Below are 20,059 nucleotides of genomic sequence, written 5' to 3'. Positions count from 1 at the left end.
CCCCCCCCGCAGCTTGTATACTGCAAGAGGAGAGAGTAGGGGGTGTGTTCTTGCCTGAGGAGAGGGGGAGAGAAGATTGAGGACCCTCTTCTCCCTTGCTGCACCTCCAAAGGCCTGCTCACCTTTCCTGAGCCTGTCCAGCTTGTTCCCTGTGCCAGCTCCATGACCAAGTACCTTCATTTTTTCATTTGCAAAAATCACCCTGCTCCTTTGAGGGCCTGTGCCCAAATCAATCTCATGCTCTGTTTTACAGGGCAGTACCTGAGTAACTACTTCTGGAAACATCCTAGTTGCATGTTGCACAGAGCGATCTTATGTCATCCATCTTAGTCGTCCCTGCCAGTAGAACCAAGTCAGAGCTGTGCTTAAAATTGTATTCAATGACCAGGCATCTCGGACTATGGCCCACTGTAATTGTTGGGAGAGTGGCAACCTGAATAGATGCATCTGCCTACTTAGAGGGGAGGCAGAGCTGCTAGCCACCTTACTGTCTCTCTTCTCCCCACTCTCTTTCTTTCCCATTCAGTTTAATCTCCTGCTGCTGTCTCTGATAATCTGTTCCACCGCGTCGATATCTTTTTGTGTGAAAAGGCTCCTCTGAAACTTCTATAGCTTCAGTGCCTTCCACTCGTGCTTCAGTGCCTTCAGCTGGGAAGGTATAAACTAGGGACAAAGTCTGGCTGTCCTTAAAGTTACCTCCTGTGAGGCTACTCGCATGCATGAGGAGAGCAAGATTTGGCATCAGATTTGTACCTCCATTCTTTTCTCAGCCCTGCAGTTTTATATTCCTGCTTTATACATCTTTAGATTTTTCTAGCTCCATTCAGCTGTAGAAGTGTAGCTCCAGATTTTTTTTAAAGGCAAGGGTTTGTGCTTGCAAAAATGTGCCTCTGAGCCATACCCTTAAAGATTTTTATGGCTCCCTCTGAGTCATGTTCTTTTGAACTGACAGTAAATGGAGCCCTGGGGTAAAAACCTGACTTTGCTGAGGTCCACAGGAGTTGGGCCTTGACTTCAGTGGGGGCCAGGATTTCCCTCTTTGGCTCTACATGTGGAGGGATACAAAACTAAAACATGTAAAGTAGTCCTTCTGTGACACATGTGGCATGCAGAGATACGTGATAGGGCAGTGTGGCAAAACCTAGAATATATAGATAGTTTCATTAAAGCAATTCCATAACTAGCAAAATGTCACGCCCGTAAGTAATGTATTGCTAAGTAATAGAATGTACATACTGAGAGGTGTAATTTCAACACACCTAGCTGTCCCTTCTGCATTTCCAGCTGAGAGAGAGGAGAATAGCACTTTGCGTGTATGCTTTATTGATAGGAATTGAATGGCTTCTCATTGTTCGCTGTGCCTTGGGACAATGCTGCCAGATTTTGCTTTATACTGTACTTTGTCCTGGAGTGTTGCACACAAACAAACAGTCAACTTGTGCGAAGTTTTGTGAAAACTTTGGCTAGCAAAAATTCTTCTCAGAAATGCCAGTGTTTTAACAAAAAACAGCTCGCCCAGAATATAAGTGCCTTGTCTTGCTGTGGGCCCTTGCATCTCTCTGCTCTCCTGGCATATGATACCTTGGTCAGGTGAGCTAATACTGCCACTTGACCATTGAATCCAGTCCTTGTCCCCACGATAGGCTGAGACCATCTCTATATGCATTTTCTCTAATATTTTTAATAAAAGCAAATGTTGTTACACATCTGCTCCCTCCCAGGGCCTTCCACTTGTAGGAAAAGGGATAACGAGCAAAAGTCAAATGCAAAATCTGAATCTATGGTAGGAAGCTTCTATTTGGAACAATAAAATGTATATTAGTCTTTTTAAAAAAGAAAAAAACACAGTAAAAATAGAATGTAAGAACAGATGCATCTGTAATTCATTGAGACGCTCTGATACTCTGGGAATGACTGTTGTAGGAAGAAAAATTGTAAATTAATACCATACTCTGGAGTATATACTAAACACATGCAAGGAGCAATTAAAAACAAAAAAAAGCAATATGAGCTAAAAGCAGTGCTAAGTGTTAGAGAATAACACCTAAGGGGTGGAACTGAAACGTGATCAGGTGGTTCTCACAGTGGAGCATTTCTGTTTGAGTATGTTCATTGTACGTGGGTTTAAAATCTCAGCAGAGGATCTATGCTAAAATTCTACTTCCTAATACATGTGCAGTAAGATTATGCAAAACATGCCACACTGTTCTCCAAAGAGTTATTTTTATTTTACCAAGAGAAAATTATGTGGTGGTTATTTCTATAATGGGGGCAATTTAAATGGGTAAGAATTGCCTTGGAATGTTTTGTATATAATTACAACTGTATAAAGTATTTCATACAATAATGTAAACGGACATGACTGCCAGAATATCTTGTGTAATGACAATCCCAGTAGCAAATATTTTTATTAAAAAGTATAAAAACCTACTGATTAAACAAATTACATGTATAAGAAACTTCTTTTACAGAGTATTTAGGTCATTAGCATCTACTAATAACTATCCCAGACCTACAACTTTAGACATGTAAGTAGGTTCATTGAATTCAGGACTGTCCTAAACTTTGCCAGCTTGTAATAAATCTCGAGATTATAAAAGCCAGAAGTCATTTCAGGAGTTCAGCATACTTCAGTCACCCTGTCATAGCCCATCTGCTGGGGAGGTTACATTGACGCAAGGGGGGGAATCGTCGGGCCCAGTGAAATCGTCCAAGAAAGATCCATTTCAATTCTCATAAATGTTTTGTTGCTTATTACTCTTCATCTGTGGGTGTGTAACATACTATACAAGAGAATACCATTGCACGTGTATCAGATGCAAAATATTAATAAGAAAAATAAGATATTTCAATACTGTTGTTCAAATTACAGTTAATAAATGCGATCCTGAAAGCCTCTGTAGGCAGCACTTGTACTGAGCTCAGTGGAAATTCCACCAGCTTGTAGATGTGGTCCCAGAGTGAAACTGTTACAAGAGAACAGTTCTAGCTTTTCAGCAATGGTGGCTAACAAAGAATTACAAGCCGTGCAAACTCTGGTCGTTTTGATTAATGGTCATTCACACCTTTTGCGAGTTTCAGGTTTTAAAAGCCAGTAATAGCCACGGATTTTTTTCATAGTTTTGAACCCTAACCCCATAAATTGGCCCAAGTTTCAGGTTTGTAACAAAGCCTGAAAAACTAGTTCGTAGGGGTCTGATTGCAAAGGTTTTGCTCAGCTCAGCAAACAGGGCATCGCTTCAGCATCACTCAAGGCCTGTTTCTTGTACCACAGCACAACTGACCATAGCAATAATTCACAAATGTAGAATAAATTACGTCACATTGTCCAGTGTTAGGGACACTGTTGCATGATCACCTGTCAGTACATATGATGCAAATATCCTGGGTTCTGGGTGGTTTAAAATCTCACCTTTGATTGAAGCACCATTTCTAGACTAGTTTGTGTGTATAATGAATGTTTGTTCTCCAGTTTTGTTTTAAGGCAGTTCTCTGCTTAAATTGTTGATCTAACGTGGCATTATTAGTACAATTGTTTTAACTTGATAATGTCCCTGGTTAATGTCAAATGTAAAGTAAAATATTAGATTCGTTTGCTTGAAAAAATAGTGCAGCCAGGCTTGAGGAGGAAGGGAGTGCCTGGTTCACCTGCATGGCAGCCAGTTTCACCCTAAATCCACTTGGAGTAGGATATGTGTATTTTTAGCTTTCTGTGAAGGATTTATTTTTAAGCTTTGTTTGATCTTGCAACGCAAGTGACTTTTTCTGTTTTCTCCTTTCAAGGTAAACTGTCCCTGGAAGAGTTTATTAAAGGTGCCAAGAGTGATCCCTCTATTGTGCGATTGTTACAATGTGATCCAAGCAGTGCAAGTCAGTTCTAATTAAACTCTGGACAGTTTGCAAAGAAACTGCTGGCTTGTTGTTCAAGCTTTGCTCGCAAATGGATGCCTTCTCAATCATTCCTCAACTTGCTAGTGGATAAGATTCCATTGCCAGATTGTGTGTGTGTGTGTGCGCACGCACGCACGTGCGTGTATCAGAGTGAGGACTGCCTCACTCCTCTCACTAACATGAGTGCAACGTTCCTTTTGCAGTTCTGTTTTTCTCCCTCTTCCTCCCCTCCAATGTTACCACTCACTCACTCTACATGATTAACGTAATTGAAAGATATGTTTACATGCAGATACAAAGAGTTCAAATTTCTGGTGAGGTATCTCATCTTTTAGTCAGTAAGAATGATGGCATTCTAGTAGCCCCAAGAAGATACTAGATAGAATTTTTATCCAACTTAGCAGATGGTAGATCATCATTTTTTGAAGCAAAATGTGAACTGAATGGAGTAGGAAGAAGAAGAGAGAAGCTTTTCTGGGCATGGTTCCAAATTGTCTGTGCTTTTGAGGAAAATTGCTTGCACTTAACTAATTGTCTACTTTCTTTTAATATTATATATATATAAATTATATATATATGGTGAAGTAAAATTTTAATATGTAGGTCAGGTATTTATGCATAAAGTAAAATTCAAGCTTAATTTCTTCTTGTTGTCCGTGATTTATTCAAATCTTGAAGATTGTTTTTGAGATATTTATGCATTAGCAAATTGCTGTTAAAGAAAATGCATGATTAGCAATTTGTGGCTATTTCACTCTGTTTAATTACTGAATGCAAATATTTGTTCATTTTTACTGTTGATCGTTCCAGCATTTACTGTATTAACAAAAGAATAAAAGGAATAATTCTCATTTTGTATTTCTCGGTGGAGTCCCACTTAGTGGTGGTTGCAGCATTAACTGGCTTTTGAGTGACATGAGGTGATGTGACTCACGCTGCTGTTCTAAACTTTGCTATGCTTGCCATTCTTTTGCTGTCAATATGTTAATAGTCTTGTGCAATCCAGTGTTATTTAATATCTGCCTAATGCCAAGAAATATTCATTGAAATAAAATACTACTTTTCTTGTCAATAACTGTCTTATTTTAACCAGTAGTACAAGTTACTGTTCCATAGTTGTGCATGTGATAAATATAGTCAAGACAAGAGTACTGAAAGCTTTCCTGCCCTTCCTTTCCTTACATCCCCTCATCTAGGGGAGGGGAGGCGACCTAGTCCCCACTGTCCTTCCATCGTTGGCATCTCTGTTGAGATTTACCAGCAAACAAGAGTATTTTAGTGCCCACTATGTTGATGGTCCTTGGGAACCTTTCCCCAAAGGAAACTAGACTGAGACCGACATGGTAATTTCACACAGTTCGCTGAAGAGCTGATAGCTCCAAGTCACCACTGGCCTAGGCTGGACTTAGAGTTGGCTGGTAGATAAAGCATCAGGTACTAAAAGTCAGGAAACTTGGGTTCTATCTCTGGCTTCTGCCATTGACTCGCTGTGTGAGTTCCTGCTTCTCTCCACCTAAAAAGCACTGTATCAGTGCTCAGTGCTACTAGTATTCCTTATTAACATAATGGTGTGAGGCTCTGTATCCTGTTACCAGCATGCTGTACCATCCAGTCCCCCAGCAATCCTGCAGCTAACTAATGCAGCCTCTTTTATTGGACCGAAAATACTATGTTAAGTTCCTTTCCAGTATACAGAGGGTTTGTGCAGCCAGAAGTATATTTCAGTGAGGTATGTGCCACTGAAACACTGGCATCAATGATGTAATATGCAAAGCTTTCCTAGACCCATGTTTTTAAAGCACATGCTGAAGAACAGCAAAGTGCTTAAGCATCTATTTAAGTCCCCTTAAAGTCAATGGGACTTCAGTGTGTGCCTAAAGTTAAACATGTCCATAAGTGTTTAGTTGAACAGACAAAGTTTGCGGAAGCAGGATCCAAGATAGCAGCAAATTAGGTGTTAGTTTGCACCTAAAATAAATTGTGAAAGAGAGCCGCTTTCAATACCCAATCAGAGATATGGCTGGATGAAATTTGGCATAATGTGACTTTTTACCAAACCTGAGACAGAAATGTTTCCATGATTTTTTTTTAAAGGAATTCAATTTGAACCTCTTAGAAAAACAAACATTCCCATCACCCTGAAAGGAAAACTAACTAAAAGTGATCTGTCTGCTTTTCCTTCTTCACGCTGGAAGAAATGCTAAAAGTAAACCACATGAATGGTAACAAGTAAACAAGATGTTTGCAGTTCTTCCAGTTTGAATAAGTGAAGATTGTAAGAGCAGAAAGAACTTGTTTTTTTAATTACAATTTTTCTTTTTAAAATCATTTAACAAACAGAATTCTCACTGATGTTACAAATCACATCTTAGATTAGGTTTATTATCAGTAATGTTCACTCTGCAATAACTGTCCAAGTCAAGTGAAAAAACAAATAGCCAAACAGTTTCATACTTGTTTTATAGTCTGTTTCTAGTCTATTTCATGGTCAAGTTCTCATGCACTAGAATGCTGCAGCATTTGAATTGTAAAACACTGTTGCGTTAATGACATTTTTGCATATAATTATAACTGAACATCGAGAGATACAAAATTACAGTTCTCACTGCAGCCATAGCTCAGGCAAATTGCACACATTAAAAATCTATACTGTGTAACTAAGCAGAATTATGCTAATGAAGAGGACTATTTTTGAATTCCCTCTGTTTTGTGTGATTTTTAAAATATGTTGGTTATGAGTTTAGTCAAATATCACAAAATTTTGTAGGGATCAGGTAACCAAAATTATTTTAATTAGGATCTGACAAATGTCAGACTGATGTGTGTCCCATCCATTCTTCTTATTGTCTTTTTCTATGTTCTGCCATTGCACATTTCCTTCCCTTTCTGTTCCCAGATTTCTCCTTCTCTGTAAGGCCAATCAGACCTTAGAGATAATCCAAGAGAGAGATCTTCATAGAGCGAGTCAAAAAATTTCTGCCTAGATATCTTTCCCGTGGAAAATGTCCAACTCCACAACATTTTTTCAGTTGGAAAAATGAAAATTTGAGGTGACTTTTTGAAATAAAACGTTTTTCATTTCAAAACTTTTCAGAATTTTTCATTCAGTGGAATCTTTCAACTTTCTGTCTTGGTTCAGAACTAATTCCAAAATGTCAGCCTATCCCACAGGATGAAAATTATATTTCCCCACCAGCTCTGCAAGTTTTGCAAGATTGCTGCAGCTTGATAAAATTCTGCCCAGCTACATTCAAACTGGGATTTTGTCCCATTCCCAGATTTTACTGGCTGCCTGACCATGCTCTCTCTTATCCTCTAGCTCTCCCTGAAGTACTTTCCCTCTCTTTCCCCAGCATCATTTTCTCCCCTTCTTTTTCAGCCCCCTCCACCCATCACCTCTGCAGGCCTTGTGTGTCCTCTGTCACTAGTTTCCTGATTTATATGCACCAGCTACTATAGTACAATGTATTATGAGGATTTCAAAATCCCAGAGCTTTCCAGTCTTGTGCTACCTAGTGTACTCATCCCATTATAAATAATTTGTGTGACAATTCATTGGCTCAGATGCAGACTCTATTATACGGTATTACTGCGCTACACCTAGGTATGATTCTGTAAGAAATTGCAGGGTGTTGGGTACCGTGACCTGTAGAAAACCTTGAGAGCTACTAAATTATTTGGCAAACGATACTATATATAATATGAGACCATTCTGTCATTCAGCCTTAACTCCGCAGTGCTGACAGTTGTTGATGAAACATTAGATTAGGGAAAGGAATGGGTTTTGCATGTTTTTTTTATCATTATTATTACATTCAGGACAAATTAGGTCAATACTGTTTTCTGAGAAAATTGGTATTATGTGATCTTGCCAGGGTTCCTCATATTTTTGCGCTGTAAAAAAAAAAAAAAAAAAGAGAAAAATGTCTTGTGATTGGGGTAGTGCAGACATTAGTTCTTTCAGAACATCAGGCCCCTTTCAGGTAGTGTTTTAAAGTGCTGAGCACCCAGCCCTCTGAAAATTAAGCACCGTTCAGGTCTCAAGTTTGGCATTGAAAAGTTGGCCATTAGTCACTTTTGAAAATCTTGGCCATGGTCGCTAAGGAGGTTTTCAAAGGGATGAGCTGCTATCCTGACACACACTGGGGAATGAGGGAAAGCAGTGCCTGCACTAGACTGGTCCCCAAAAATGTGCTTCATTGTCATTGTTCTGGATGACATTCTAAACCAGGAGTGAAATCTTGGCCCTACTCAGGTCAATGGAGAGCTCTCATAGGAGCCAGAAGTTCACCACAGATATCGATCAATTTGGGGTCCTATTGAAAGCCAGTGGGACTTAGGCTCCTAAATCACTTAAGTCCAGATCCTCAACAGTATCTAGAACCCAGCTTTTTAAAGGTATTTAGGTGTTGCACACAGTATTGCAATGCCTAACTGATTTAGAAACCTAAATTTTATTTTCAAAAAGGATTTAGCCATTTAGGCATATAAATTCCATCAACAGTCAATGGGATTCAGACTCCTAAGTGCCTAAATCCCTTTTGAAATGAGATTTGAACCCCTAAATCAATTAAGCACTGCATCACTGGGCACAGCAGCACCTAAATACCTTTAAAAATCTGGGTCTTAAGTACCTTTGAGGTTCTGAGAAGTGGTTTTGGAATTTTATCCTTTAGCTGTATTATTTTAGGCTCGTTAGGCTGACATTTTAGTGAAAAGGTTAACAGACAGGTCCAGTCTAACCTTAACAGCTTGTCTAATTGTTCTCTCAACAGCTGATGTAAAGTCCCACCATCAGGGTAACTCTGAAAGCTGTGGCTAATTAGTATAGAAGATCAAACTTTTTTCTATACAGTCCAATGCCTACTACACAAATATAAAGTTAAGCCATTAAATCTCAAATTGCTAGTGTCTCTGTGGTTCAGTCTGGAAGTAAAGTATCCTATTCAAGGCTCTAGCACAGGGATAGGCAACCTATGGCACGGGTGCCGAAGGCAGCACGCGAGCTGATTTTCAGAGGCACTGCCCGGGTCCTGGCACCTGTCCGGGGGGCTCTGCATTTTAATTTAATTTTAAATGAAGCTTCTTAAAACATTTTTAAAACCTTATTTACTTTACATACAACAATAGTTTAGTTATATATTATAGACTTATAGAAAGAGATCTTCTAAAAACATTACTGGCACGCAAAACCTTACATTAGAATGGATAAATGAAGACTCGGCACAGCAGTTCTGAAAGGTTGCTGACCCCTGCTCTAGCAGAAGCATAAGGATGGAGATTTTTTGAACCAGTCCATTTTTCTCTCTTGTTTGATTATGCCTGAGCAAAGTTTGTTTTAGATAATGCCACTTGCAATGTACGCATGGAACTAGCTTCTGAGTGGGGGCAACTTTTCTTACAAAGCTGAAGAGGGAAAGAAACTCATATATTACACTCTGTCTCTCAGCATTTCCATGACATTGTAATAGTCTGTCAGACCTCATTCCATCATGGAAGGTGCCCTTTATTCATATCTAAAAGGTTAAGAATAGTCAGCTGGTTGAATGACCCAATGGGCGAATAAACTTCATTTAGATTTGTAGAGACCTTCTTCCAATACAAGACTGACATTTTGAGAACTACAAGCCTTGGTGAAGTCTGAGATTACTGATAACCATGTCATTCCCTCCTCTGGGGAAAAGAAGTTTAATTGGAAAAAGGGCTGCCGGGTGTACTGTGAGGTAACAGCGCTGGAGATCGCCTGGAATATTGGTATGTGCTATGTCAAAATACCTCACGTTATTCACAAAGGGGAGGATCCCTCAGGAATCTCTTCTTGAGCATAGGGAAAACGTGATCTAAAATACCAAATCCCCTTTTTTGTGCCTGGTGTTAAAAATCATTTCCCAGAAGGTGTGGAGCTGGGAGAGAGGAGAGATTGGAACTGAATAGATTCAGTGTTGGTAATTTGCTACCAAGAATTCTAGGTATGGCCTGTACCAGGTCTGCTCAGAATGAAACAGGTGTGGTCTGACGTCCCGTTAGTGTAAATGGAGCATTAATAGGTGTCAGGAGCCAACAAGTCCAGTAGAGATTCTGCAGCAAAAGAGGCAAAGAACTGAACGTGGAGTTAATTTGTCTGATGCATTGATGAATAAAATGAAAATTAGGTGGGGCTATAAAGTCCTATGTCTTGACGCTCATGTTGTTGTTCTGCCTGCTCACTGTTCCTGTGAAGCCACTGTGGAGGACTGTGAGGTAAGATGCAGATCTATCGATCACTACACATGTTCATGCATCAGTGCCTCACAAATGTATTAAATTGTGTATTAATACATGAAGAGCTCTACCTCCTCAGTTCCTCTCCTCCCCCCAACCCCTTCATTCTTTAGAGGAGTATATTTTTAACACTGGTGGTTTGGTATGTGAATTTGGTGAAGCTATGAAGGGGAAGCTAGAACAGTGGAGAACCTGGCGTCTGCAGAGAGTGGTGTTAGCAATTCAGTAAGTGACACTTCCTCAGAGTTATGCTGTGGTATTGCACTGTTGCAGGTGCTGTTTTTCAAATATGGTATAAAATTGAAGGCCTGACCATTTACTATCACAAGATTCAAAGGTACGTTTTGTAAGAGGATGTGTGTTAATGCTGGTATCACCAGATTCTAGTTTAGGTAATCACATTATGCCCAACTAAATTTCAACTGGAGTCAGAGGTGAAAGTAAGCCAATACGGTCCGGTACGGCGTACCAGTCCAGGCCGGCTTTCCCAGGCTGGCAATTTAAAGGGCCCGTGGCTCCCTGCAGCAGCTGGAGCCTCAGGCCCTTTAAATTGCCTCCCAAACCCCACTGCCAGAGCCCTGGGGTAGTAGTGGCAGGCCTCTGTTGACAATTTAAATGGCTCAGGGCTCCACTGCGGTAGCAGCAGCCAGAGCCCCAAGCCCTTTAAATCACCCCTGAGCCCTGGGGCTCCCAGCTGCCTCTGCAGCTGGTAGCTCTGGGGGTGATTTAAAAGCCCAAGGCTCCTAGCTGCAGCCAGAGCCCTAGGACCTTTTAAATCTTGATTTAAAGGCCCCGCCCCTTCTGCTTGAGGCCACGCCCCGGCTCAGGATTCTGGCATACTGGTAAATCCTTTAACTTACTTTCACCCCTGACTGGAGTGGAATGTTTAGGTTCCTGAGAAATACATATCCAAAGGTATTCTCATGCTGTGCCAAACTCTTGTGTAACGTTGCTGCTCACAGTTAAACAATGAATGCTTTTCACTGCAAAGGTGGCTTCATTTCAGTGCTGGATGACAAGACCTGTGTGCAGAGCATAATTTTGGAAAGGCTTTCAGCTTTCTCTGAGGAAAAAAAAGGATTCCCGTATTGGTAAATGCAAGTTTGTAATCAGGAAGAAAATAATGATAAGATCATTAGCAAATCACAGTAAATTTTCTAATAGGAAGACAAAACATAGTATCTAAAAAAATTAGTGAGGCAAGGTGGAGGAGGTAATATCTTTTATTGGACCGTCTGTTGGTCAAGCTTTTGAGTTACACAGAGCTCTTCTTCAGGTCCTGAAAAGCTCAACATAATTGATGTATTTAATATTATTCATTAATAAGCATGAATTCAGTACAAATATTAAATGCATTCTCCTTTGTTAGAAACAATAAGATTCTGACTGATTTAATTCTCATTTCGTGTAGACTGCTTTAAAATAGTGTGTCCCCCAAGGTTATTTCTGTGAGGAATACATAGCTTCTGAATTTTTAATATTTGAAAAGCCTACGGTAAACAGGCTTCACATTTACAGCCGCATAGTACAGTATCTGGAACACTGGTAGGGCTATCGCATTAGGCGGTTTCCTGCAAAAATGGAATTTTGCTTTGCCACAGAATCCTGGTTCTACAGATGAGCAAGCCAGTCCCGAGACAGCCCTTTGTCAAACAGTGTGATTCATTTGCAGATATTTTAGGAATCTATTTAAATGCACCATGAATAGACTGGAATCCTAAAGACCAAGGGCCGGATTCTCATCTCACTCCCCCTATTGTTAAATTCCATTAGCTTCAGTTGAGCTGCTCCTTATTGTATCCAAATCAGAGCCTGAATTCGTGAGATTCGCCAAAGGCTAGTGCAAAAAATCAGGCCAGAAAGTGAGCTCTGGCATTCTCTACTTGTGTCTGTGCCTTTGGCCTCACTGCTAAAAGGGGCGTGTGGGGGGAGAGGCGCACAGGAGGGAGTAGATAGCTTTCCATAAAATCCTAGTGGAGATAAGACCCTGTTGTTTTACTGTGAGGTAGCTAAGCAAAGTTAACCCATGGGTGGGACTACTAGCTGGCCTAGCTACTCCAAGTAAAACTACAGGGCCTTATCTCCACTAGGGTTTTACAGCAGATTAGCTAAAGTACATTTAGTTACACTGCTCTAAAAACACACAGTTTTGGCATTGAAGATAAAACCTAAGAGGGTGTTTGCTGCACCAGAACAAAAGATGGTGAAGATTGCTATTTTTAAAGCAGCTGCATTTTTCCTTCAATATACATTTGAAGTAGAGCGTGTCAAAGAAGCCTGTAGTGTAGTACAAGTGCTAGCCCATTCCCTGGCTCATTGTTAATACTGCTGATGGGAAGTGAGCTGAAATCAAGACAAACTGTTTGTTTGTTTTCTCAGGATCAGTGAAAGGAGACATTAGTAGCAGTGGGTCTTACCTACACTACGCACTCCTGATGCACTTATCACTGAAGCATCTAGGCACTATTGTACAGACAGGAGAAAATGGGGGAGGGGTATACTGCTATGGAAGGCTCTCCACAGGAGATGTGCAAAAATAAGGATTCTCCTCTTCTCCCCCTCCCTCCAGCCCCCCAATAAAAACTTGCTTGAAAAAATCCCATTCTATTACAGATAATTTCACGCCCTCAATGTTTTGCTTTTCTGTGACATTTTGGGACACACATTGATCCATGTGACCACTTGGCTTCAAAATATCCTACTCAAATGAAATTTGAACAGGAGTGAAAGTGAACTAGTGGCATTTACCCTTGTGACAAAGAGCAGATGAGAGGGAGAAAAACTCCCTTGTACAAACACACGTGGCTTTTTTGATGGAGGAGTGGGGGAAGGCAAAGAGAATTTCCCCTAGAGAACAGCCATAGTGGGTCAAACTAAAGCCCACTGTCCTGTCTTCCAATAGTGGCCAGTGCCAGGTGCTTCATAGGAATAAACAGAACAAGTAATCATCAAGTGATCCATTTCCAGCTCCTGGCAAACAGCGCCTGGGGACCACATCCCTGCCCATCCTGGCTAATAGCTAGGACAAGGTGCTAGTATGGCCTGGTCTACACTACGCGTTTAAATCGATTTAAAGAGCGTTAAATCGATTTAACGCTGTACCCGTCCACACTACAACGCCCTTTATATCGATATAAAGGGCTCTTTAAATCAATTTCTGTACTCCACCCCGACGAGAGGAGTAGCGCTAAATTCGATATTAACATATCGGATTACGGTTAGTGTGGACGGAAATCGACGTTATTGGCCTCCGGGCGGTATCCCACAGTGCACCACTGACCGCTCTGGACAGCAATCTGACTCGGATGCAGCGGGCAGGTAAACAGAAAAGCCCCGCTACTTTTGAATTACATTTCCTGTTTGACCCGCGTGGAGCCCTGATTCAGCACAGGTGCGATGGCAGTCCCAAATCCAAGCTCCAGCTGGACCGTACGGGGGTACTAGATCTGATCGCTGTATAGGGGAGGACAATTGTTCTATCAGAGTTCATTTAAGAACGAATGCAGCAAAGCCATTTGAAAAAATAATCTCCAGAGGATACACATGCTGCATGACAAGCGTAGTAGGAAGGCCAGATCAAATGGATGCCTCATGATGGGGGTACTGAGGACTCAAGCGGTTCCCACAGTCCACGCGTAGTCTCGAAGTTATTTGTTCTTGGCTGTGAGTCGCAATGTTCTAGTGACACACATGTGTTCTGGCGTGTTCCAGGAATGTTCATGTTCCCCCCAACACCACGTGAAGAAAAGGGAAGAAATATTTCTTTGATCTTTCATGTCACCGTTATGGTGTACTGATCTGATGGTAGATCGCGAATGCTGCAGCAGTAAAGAAGCATATCCGCTCTCGTCCCCTCCCGGTGGTGACGGTGCAATATGACTGTATCACGTCCATCAGCCCGTGAGTGTCCTGGCTGGCCTCAGGTGAGGCTGGCCCGGTGGCGCCTGGGTAAAATGGGAATGACTCCCGTATACTCCAAGTACAGGTACAGAACGGCTGGTACCGTTCTTCATCATGAGCAACTGGGGGCTGAGTCAATCAGCCCCCTCACTTTTCCTGTAAAAAGATCTGTACTGCCGGACTGTCATTACCTGGGAGGCTGCCTCCCCTCATTTTATTCATACAAGTCTCTGTTTTTATTCCTGCTTCTTTATAACTTCGTGACACAAATGGGGGGGGGGACACTGCCAGGTAAGCAGAAGGTTGGGTGAGGAGGGAAAGCAACGGTGGGGAGTTGCAGGGCCACTCCGTGAAATACTGAATGGAGCAGCTGTGCTCCTGATACACTGGTCTCTATAGTAACATTGCCCCTTATTCCTAGGCAGGACTGACTATTTTAGAAACCATAAGGGAGGGATTGGACTCTGTCAAGTGAGTCAATCCACATTGCTTTTTGTGTGGCCTCGGCCGATTTCAGCCAGGGGCTACTAGGCGCGGACAGTACAGAGGGGGAGAATACCGCATTCATTACCCAATTTTTCCGGCAGTAGAAGGTACAGAACGAGCGGTACCATCTTGCTATTCGTGCAGAAGAAGTGATGCTGCTGGATTGTGCGCTGGAGTATGCTCTCTCTCCGCGGCTCAACCAGATAAAAAAAAAACATACGTATGGTGCCCAGAAAAAAAAAAAAGCTACGGGTGCTCTGGTTTGCTGCTATGGCTGTCTGCCAGGGCAATCCAGGGGAAAAAGGCGCGAAAGGATTGTCAGCTGATGTTTTTCCGGAGGAAGGATAGTGATGACGACGATTTACCCAGAACCACCCCGTGACTATAATGATTCTAACCCAGAATTCAAGGGGCGGGGGAGACTGCGGGAACTAATGGGATAGCTACGGAAGAGCTACCCACAATGCAACGCTTCAGAAATCGACGTTAGCCTCAGAGCATGGACGCACAACGCCGAATTACTGTGCCTAGTGTGGCCGCATGAAATCGAATTTATAATATCAGTTTTATGAAACCAATTTTAGCTAATTCGATATTATCTCGTAATGTAGACGTGGCCTATGTCAACTGCTTTGGGATACTTTGCTTTGGAGGAGCTACAGGGGCTTGCACTATTAGGGTGAAATGTACAGACTATAGGAGAAGGTTAGTCACGCAAAGGGCCTATGGCCTTGATTCTGCACCAGCATCTGCTGGAGGCAGTTCCTGGGCACAGTTCCACTGAACTCCATGGGGCTCTGGGGGGCTGCCAGTACAGAGGCTAACAGCTGCAAACGCCCGCAGTGTGGTCTGCAGCCAGACCTCTGGCCTTGGCCTATCCCAGTGTTTTTTACGTGTGCTGAGGGTGAAATCTCTGTATTGCACACAGTCAGCCACAGTAATGAAGACCAGCAAATAAGTGAGGCTTTCCCTAGGGGGCTGCCACGGAGGTTTAAGCAGGTTTTTGTGACAGATAGAAAACACATACTGGGTAATATAGCCAGGGGAACAGAAAGGGAAAATATGGCTGCTCTCATCTCCCACCAGATTTTTGTACATAAAGGAGCAGCCAGAGTGGTGTTCAGCTACCGGGAGCTGTACACTGAGTACCTGTCTGATCGTATTGCTGCGATCATTGTCACTCCGCCCACACCCCGAGTATGGACTATTTCACTCTGTCATGCAAATACAACTGTAGGCTCTTCAGGGCAGAGACTGTGAGCCAGGTTCTCAGTTGGTATAAACCAGCCTAGCTTCATTGCACCGGCTGAGAATCTGGCCTTGTGTCTTTTTATTTGTCCGGTACAATATCTGGCTATATAAATAGTAACTATTACTAATACAGTTAATCTTGTACTCTGTGTTTATCCAGTGGGACCCTGGGGCCTCTCAGTGCTACACAGCCTACAGAACTAATAATGTGCACCGTGCGATGGGATGAGGTGGGGTGGTTTTGGATTTACAGCCTGTAGGACTAGGGTGTACCGCAGAATCCTGAAATCTTACTGACATACTCCTATCTACCCAACACATAAGCTTTACATGAGCTGGGGGAAGTTCACAGGTTTCACTCTGTGGAAATCCTAATGGTTATATCTAAGCTCCTGAAGATCTTGGGAGTTTCTTTCCTATGGTGCTTAGGAACTCAAAAGGCAGCTCCCAATTTAATAAGTACCCGATTAGGCCACCCGAATTAGTGCTGTTTAAGCAGCTCAAACAATTGGAATCTCTTTATATTTGACACTTTCTCAGTTTCTCCTCTTAGTTGGTTCCCACACTGCAATAATACTCTCATCTCCCGTTTAACTAATCCATTCTTTGCTTAGGGACTACAAGGGAAATAAGATAAAAAAAAAAATAGCATTGCCATAGCAAAATTAAGGAGCACAACACAAACCAATGTCTCTGCAGCAAAACATATGCAGGAAACCAGCTTTGGCCCTAATATCTGTGCAGTGTTCTGAAGATGCAAAGTGCCATGTAAGGGTGAAGCATTCGATGTGTTAGCATTGATACAGATTTGTTTTCTCATTCATCACCTTGCTACACTGCATCAAGTTGCTGCAAAAATCACTCCCATATCGCTAGAGGAGAGTCAGACATTTCAGAGTCTCCCATTTCGGATCCTGTAACATATGGATGATGCAAGACACAGTCCAATAGGGTCCTGATTTTTTTTGTTTTAATGTTAAATTAACTAACTCATTCTGGTATCTGAATCTCAAACCTGGCATTAAAATAATGCTCCACCACGCCTGTGTTTTGTTCTTTTCCTTTGCATTTCCAGCTTCATTCGTGATCATTAATTTCTTCAGTGTCAGACAACTTTACAAACTATTACAATCGTGCTAAATCATTTAGATACTTTTAGTTTGCTGTTGCTTTTAACTCTTCCCCACTCTTGATATCTCACCATCTGAGAGCAATTTCAACACACCAGCCTCACGCAGGCTGGCTCTAGGAGACCCACAATTCTGCCAGGCAACATAGTTTCTACATGATGTCTTGCACCTTAAATTGTCCATGAATAAGAGGTAGTGAATAGTAAACTTGCAGATCTTACCAGGAGGCTTCCATTGTTCATTTACACATGGATATTTCTGGGGACCACATGGAGGTTTCAGATAGTGCAGAATGCAATGCAACTGACTGCATTTTGAATTGGTTGGGATGGCGTGAGTAGACAAGCCTATGCTCCATACTCTGCACTGATATCTGAGTGCAGTTCAAGGTGTTGGTTATCAGCTAAGTGACCTGAGACATTCACCTCTCCCCTTATAGCCTGGCATGACAGTTGCAATCAGCTGAAATGCTCCTACTGTTTGTCACCAGGATTTGAAACCCTGGGAATGGGCAAAGGGCATTCTCAGGCAGGCAGAGAGAAATGCATCCTGGAGCTGAATGTCTGTCTGTCAGAGGATGGTGTCGCCAGGAGGGCTTCAACTTCCTTGACCAGGGCATGCTGTTCTGGGAAGAAAGACTGCTAAGCAGAGATGGGATCCACCTATAGAGGAAGGCGAAGAGCATATTTGGATTCAGACTAGCTAACCTAGTATCTAAAGTTAGGAATATGGACTATGTAACAGTTACAGCTGGGTGTGTATTGGGAAGACACCCACCAGACAACAGACCATCAGATTTGATGGGCCATCAGGAAGGAACAAGAAGACCATAAAGACGTTAATCTCTCTCCCTCCTGAGAGGCATCTGGGGACGTAACTGTGACACTACTAGGTCAGGTGGTCTTGTCACCTGCTATTAAATATTATCTGGGACTTCTTGTAACTAACTCTCCACTGAAAGGGAAGGGGGGGTTAAGTTTGGAAAACAGGATTCCTGCCTTATGTAAATCTTATATAAGGGTGGAGAGGAAGGCAAACAAGGCTCCTCCTCTCCCTGGCCTGTCTGCTCAAGAAGAAAGATTGCTAAAGGCACCTGAAGGAAAGGCAAGAGGGGAGTCCAGACTGAGACGGTCCAGTCTGAACAGAAATATAACTGGGACTCTAAACCACAGAAACTTTGCAACCTGCCTAAAATACCATTTAGGGTAAGAAATTATATTTTGTAACCTGATTCTTAAGTATATTGAGCTTAGCTTGCGTATTTTGTTTTATTTGCTCAATAATCTGATTTGTTCCATTTGGTATCTTTTATATTCACTTAAAATTCACTTTTTGTAGTTAATAAACTTACTTCTTGTTTATAATTGTGATGGTGCACCCCATAAATGGAAATATGCTTAGGAGTGTATATATATGACATAACTGGAATATGTTTTATGCTACATATGCTATGTAACATATCTCTGTAAAGGTTATGATCTACTGAATCTATTCATCCTATTTGTATGCAAGTGTCATTGTATTTGAAGTTATGAATATTGGCTGTACTGGCTTGATTTTTATGTAGCCTTTTTAAAGCATTTGGTCAGCTTCTTGAGAAAGGGATGTGCAAATGAAGTGCCCAGTCAAGAAGCACTTAAGGGACAATGGATCTTGGGAGGCTCCAATCCACATAAGAAGTCTACATGAGGACGTTCAAGGTAGCAGGTAAGCAATGGCAGCTGCCTCTAAAAACTGAGTCATGCATGGACATGTGACTTGCCCATGTGACTCCAAAATGCCATGTTGGAGCTGGACTTTGCATGGGAGAGAGGAGGGGGATCTCCACTTACAAGACAAAGTCTACTTAAACCCCTGAGACACCCCTCCATTTTGTCTTCATCTGGCTAAAGAGAGAGTCTCTCCATCCCCCAGGATACCTAAAGGAAACTGGAACAAAGGACAGTAACTGCAGGGGGTGTGAGTGATTGCTGCACCCAGACTGGGAGGAGACTAGTCTGTAAAAGGAAGCTTACTGGAATTCCTCTAAGGGTGAGGTTTTTATCTGTACTTAAGTTTTCTTACTGTATTAGACTTAGACTTGCGTGTTTTATTTTATTTTATTTGGTAATTCACTTTGTTCTGTCTGTTACTACTTGGAACCACTTAAATCCTACTTTCTATATTTAATAAAAATCACTTTTTACTTATTAATTAACCCAGAGTATGCATTAATACCTAGGGGGAGGGGGGGAAACAGCTGTGCATATCTCTCTATCAGTGTTATAGAGGGTGAACAATTTATGAGTTTACCCTGTATAAGCTTTATACAGGGTAAAATGGATTTATTTGGAGGTTTGGGCCCCACTGGGAGTTGGGCATCTGAGTGTTAAAGACAGGAACACTTCTCAAGTTGTTTTCAGCTAAGTCTGCAGCTTTGGTGCACGTGGTTCAGACCCTGGATCTGCGTTGGAGCAGACTGGCATGTCTGGCTCAACAAGACAGGGTGCTGGAGTCCCAGGTGGACAGGGAAAGCAGGGGCAGAGGTAGTCTTGGCACATCAATTGGCAGTCCCCAAGGGAGGTTCTGTGATCCAACCCGTCACAATAATATAACCCTGTTTGTACAATTCACAATTGGGGGGGAGACGGGAAGAAGAGACGATGCATATCTTTCTCCACATTGAGGGAGAAGGCAGATTTCATAATATACCTTTGGGTCTGCACTCCAAGAGAGGTGGATACCTGAGTACTGGGGAAAAGTTCCTTATGCTGAGCCTTCCCAGAACTGATCTCAGTGTCTGTTTTATTCTGCAGTTGGGTTGTGGCCCTGCCTATGTGTGTTCTGGAAGAGGCTTAATAGCTTGATTCAGCAAGATAGGTAAAAACGGTGCCCAGGTTGGCGTAACAGACAGGCTTAGTGGTATCTCAGCACATCAGGTGACATCCTAAGGGGAATAACCTGTCACAGTGATAATGACTTTTTTGCTTCAGTTTTCACCAAAAGCTTAGTACCAATTGGACGTTTACCATAGTGAAGGTCAGTGAAAATGAGGTAGGATCAAAGGCTAAAATAGGGAAAGAGCAAGTTAACAATTACTTAGACAAGTTAGGTGTTTTCAAGTCACCAGAGCTGGGAGAAATACATCCGAGAATATTTAA

The 20,059-nt window shown here is 42.0% G+C and overlaps 1 protein-coding gene across 6 annotated transcripts in view; it reads left to right on the top strand.

Moving 5' to 3' along the window:
* Positions 1-4,966, top strand: part of HPCAL1 (hippocalcin like 1) — a 121,051-nt gene extending 116,085 nt beyond the window's left edge. For 5 of the 6 annotated variants that reach the window (XM_075063683.1, XM_032778170.2, XM_032778168.2 and 2 more), the window contains one exon: positions 3,784-4,966. In XM_075063683.1, coding sequence (XP_074919784.1) covers positions 3,784-3,881 — 98 coding nt within the window. In that variant the 3' untranslated portion in view covers positions 3,882-4,966. Of the gene's footprint in view, positions 1-12; positions 2,269-3,783 lie in introns of those variants that run through there. The other variant, XR_012655480.1, reaches the window with a different exon arrangement.
* Positions 4,967-20,059: the final 15,093 nt, after the last annotated feature.

This window comes from Chelonoidis abingdonii, chromosome 3, assembly GCF_003597395.2.
Source record: "Chelonoidis abingdonii isolate Lonesome George chromosome 3, CheloAbing_2.0, whole genome shotgun sequence".
NCBI classification, from domain to species: domain Eukaryota; kingdom Metazoa; phylum Chordata; order Testudines; family Testudinidae; genus Chelonoidis; species Chelonoidis abingdonii.
This window is presented reverse-complemented; position numbering and strand designations above follow the sequence as displayed.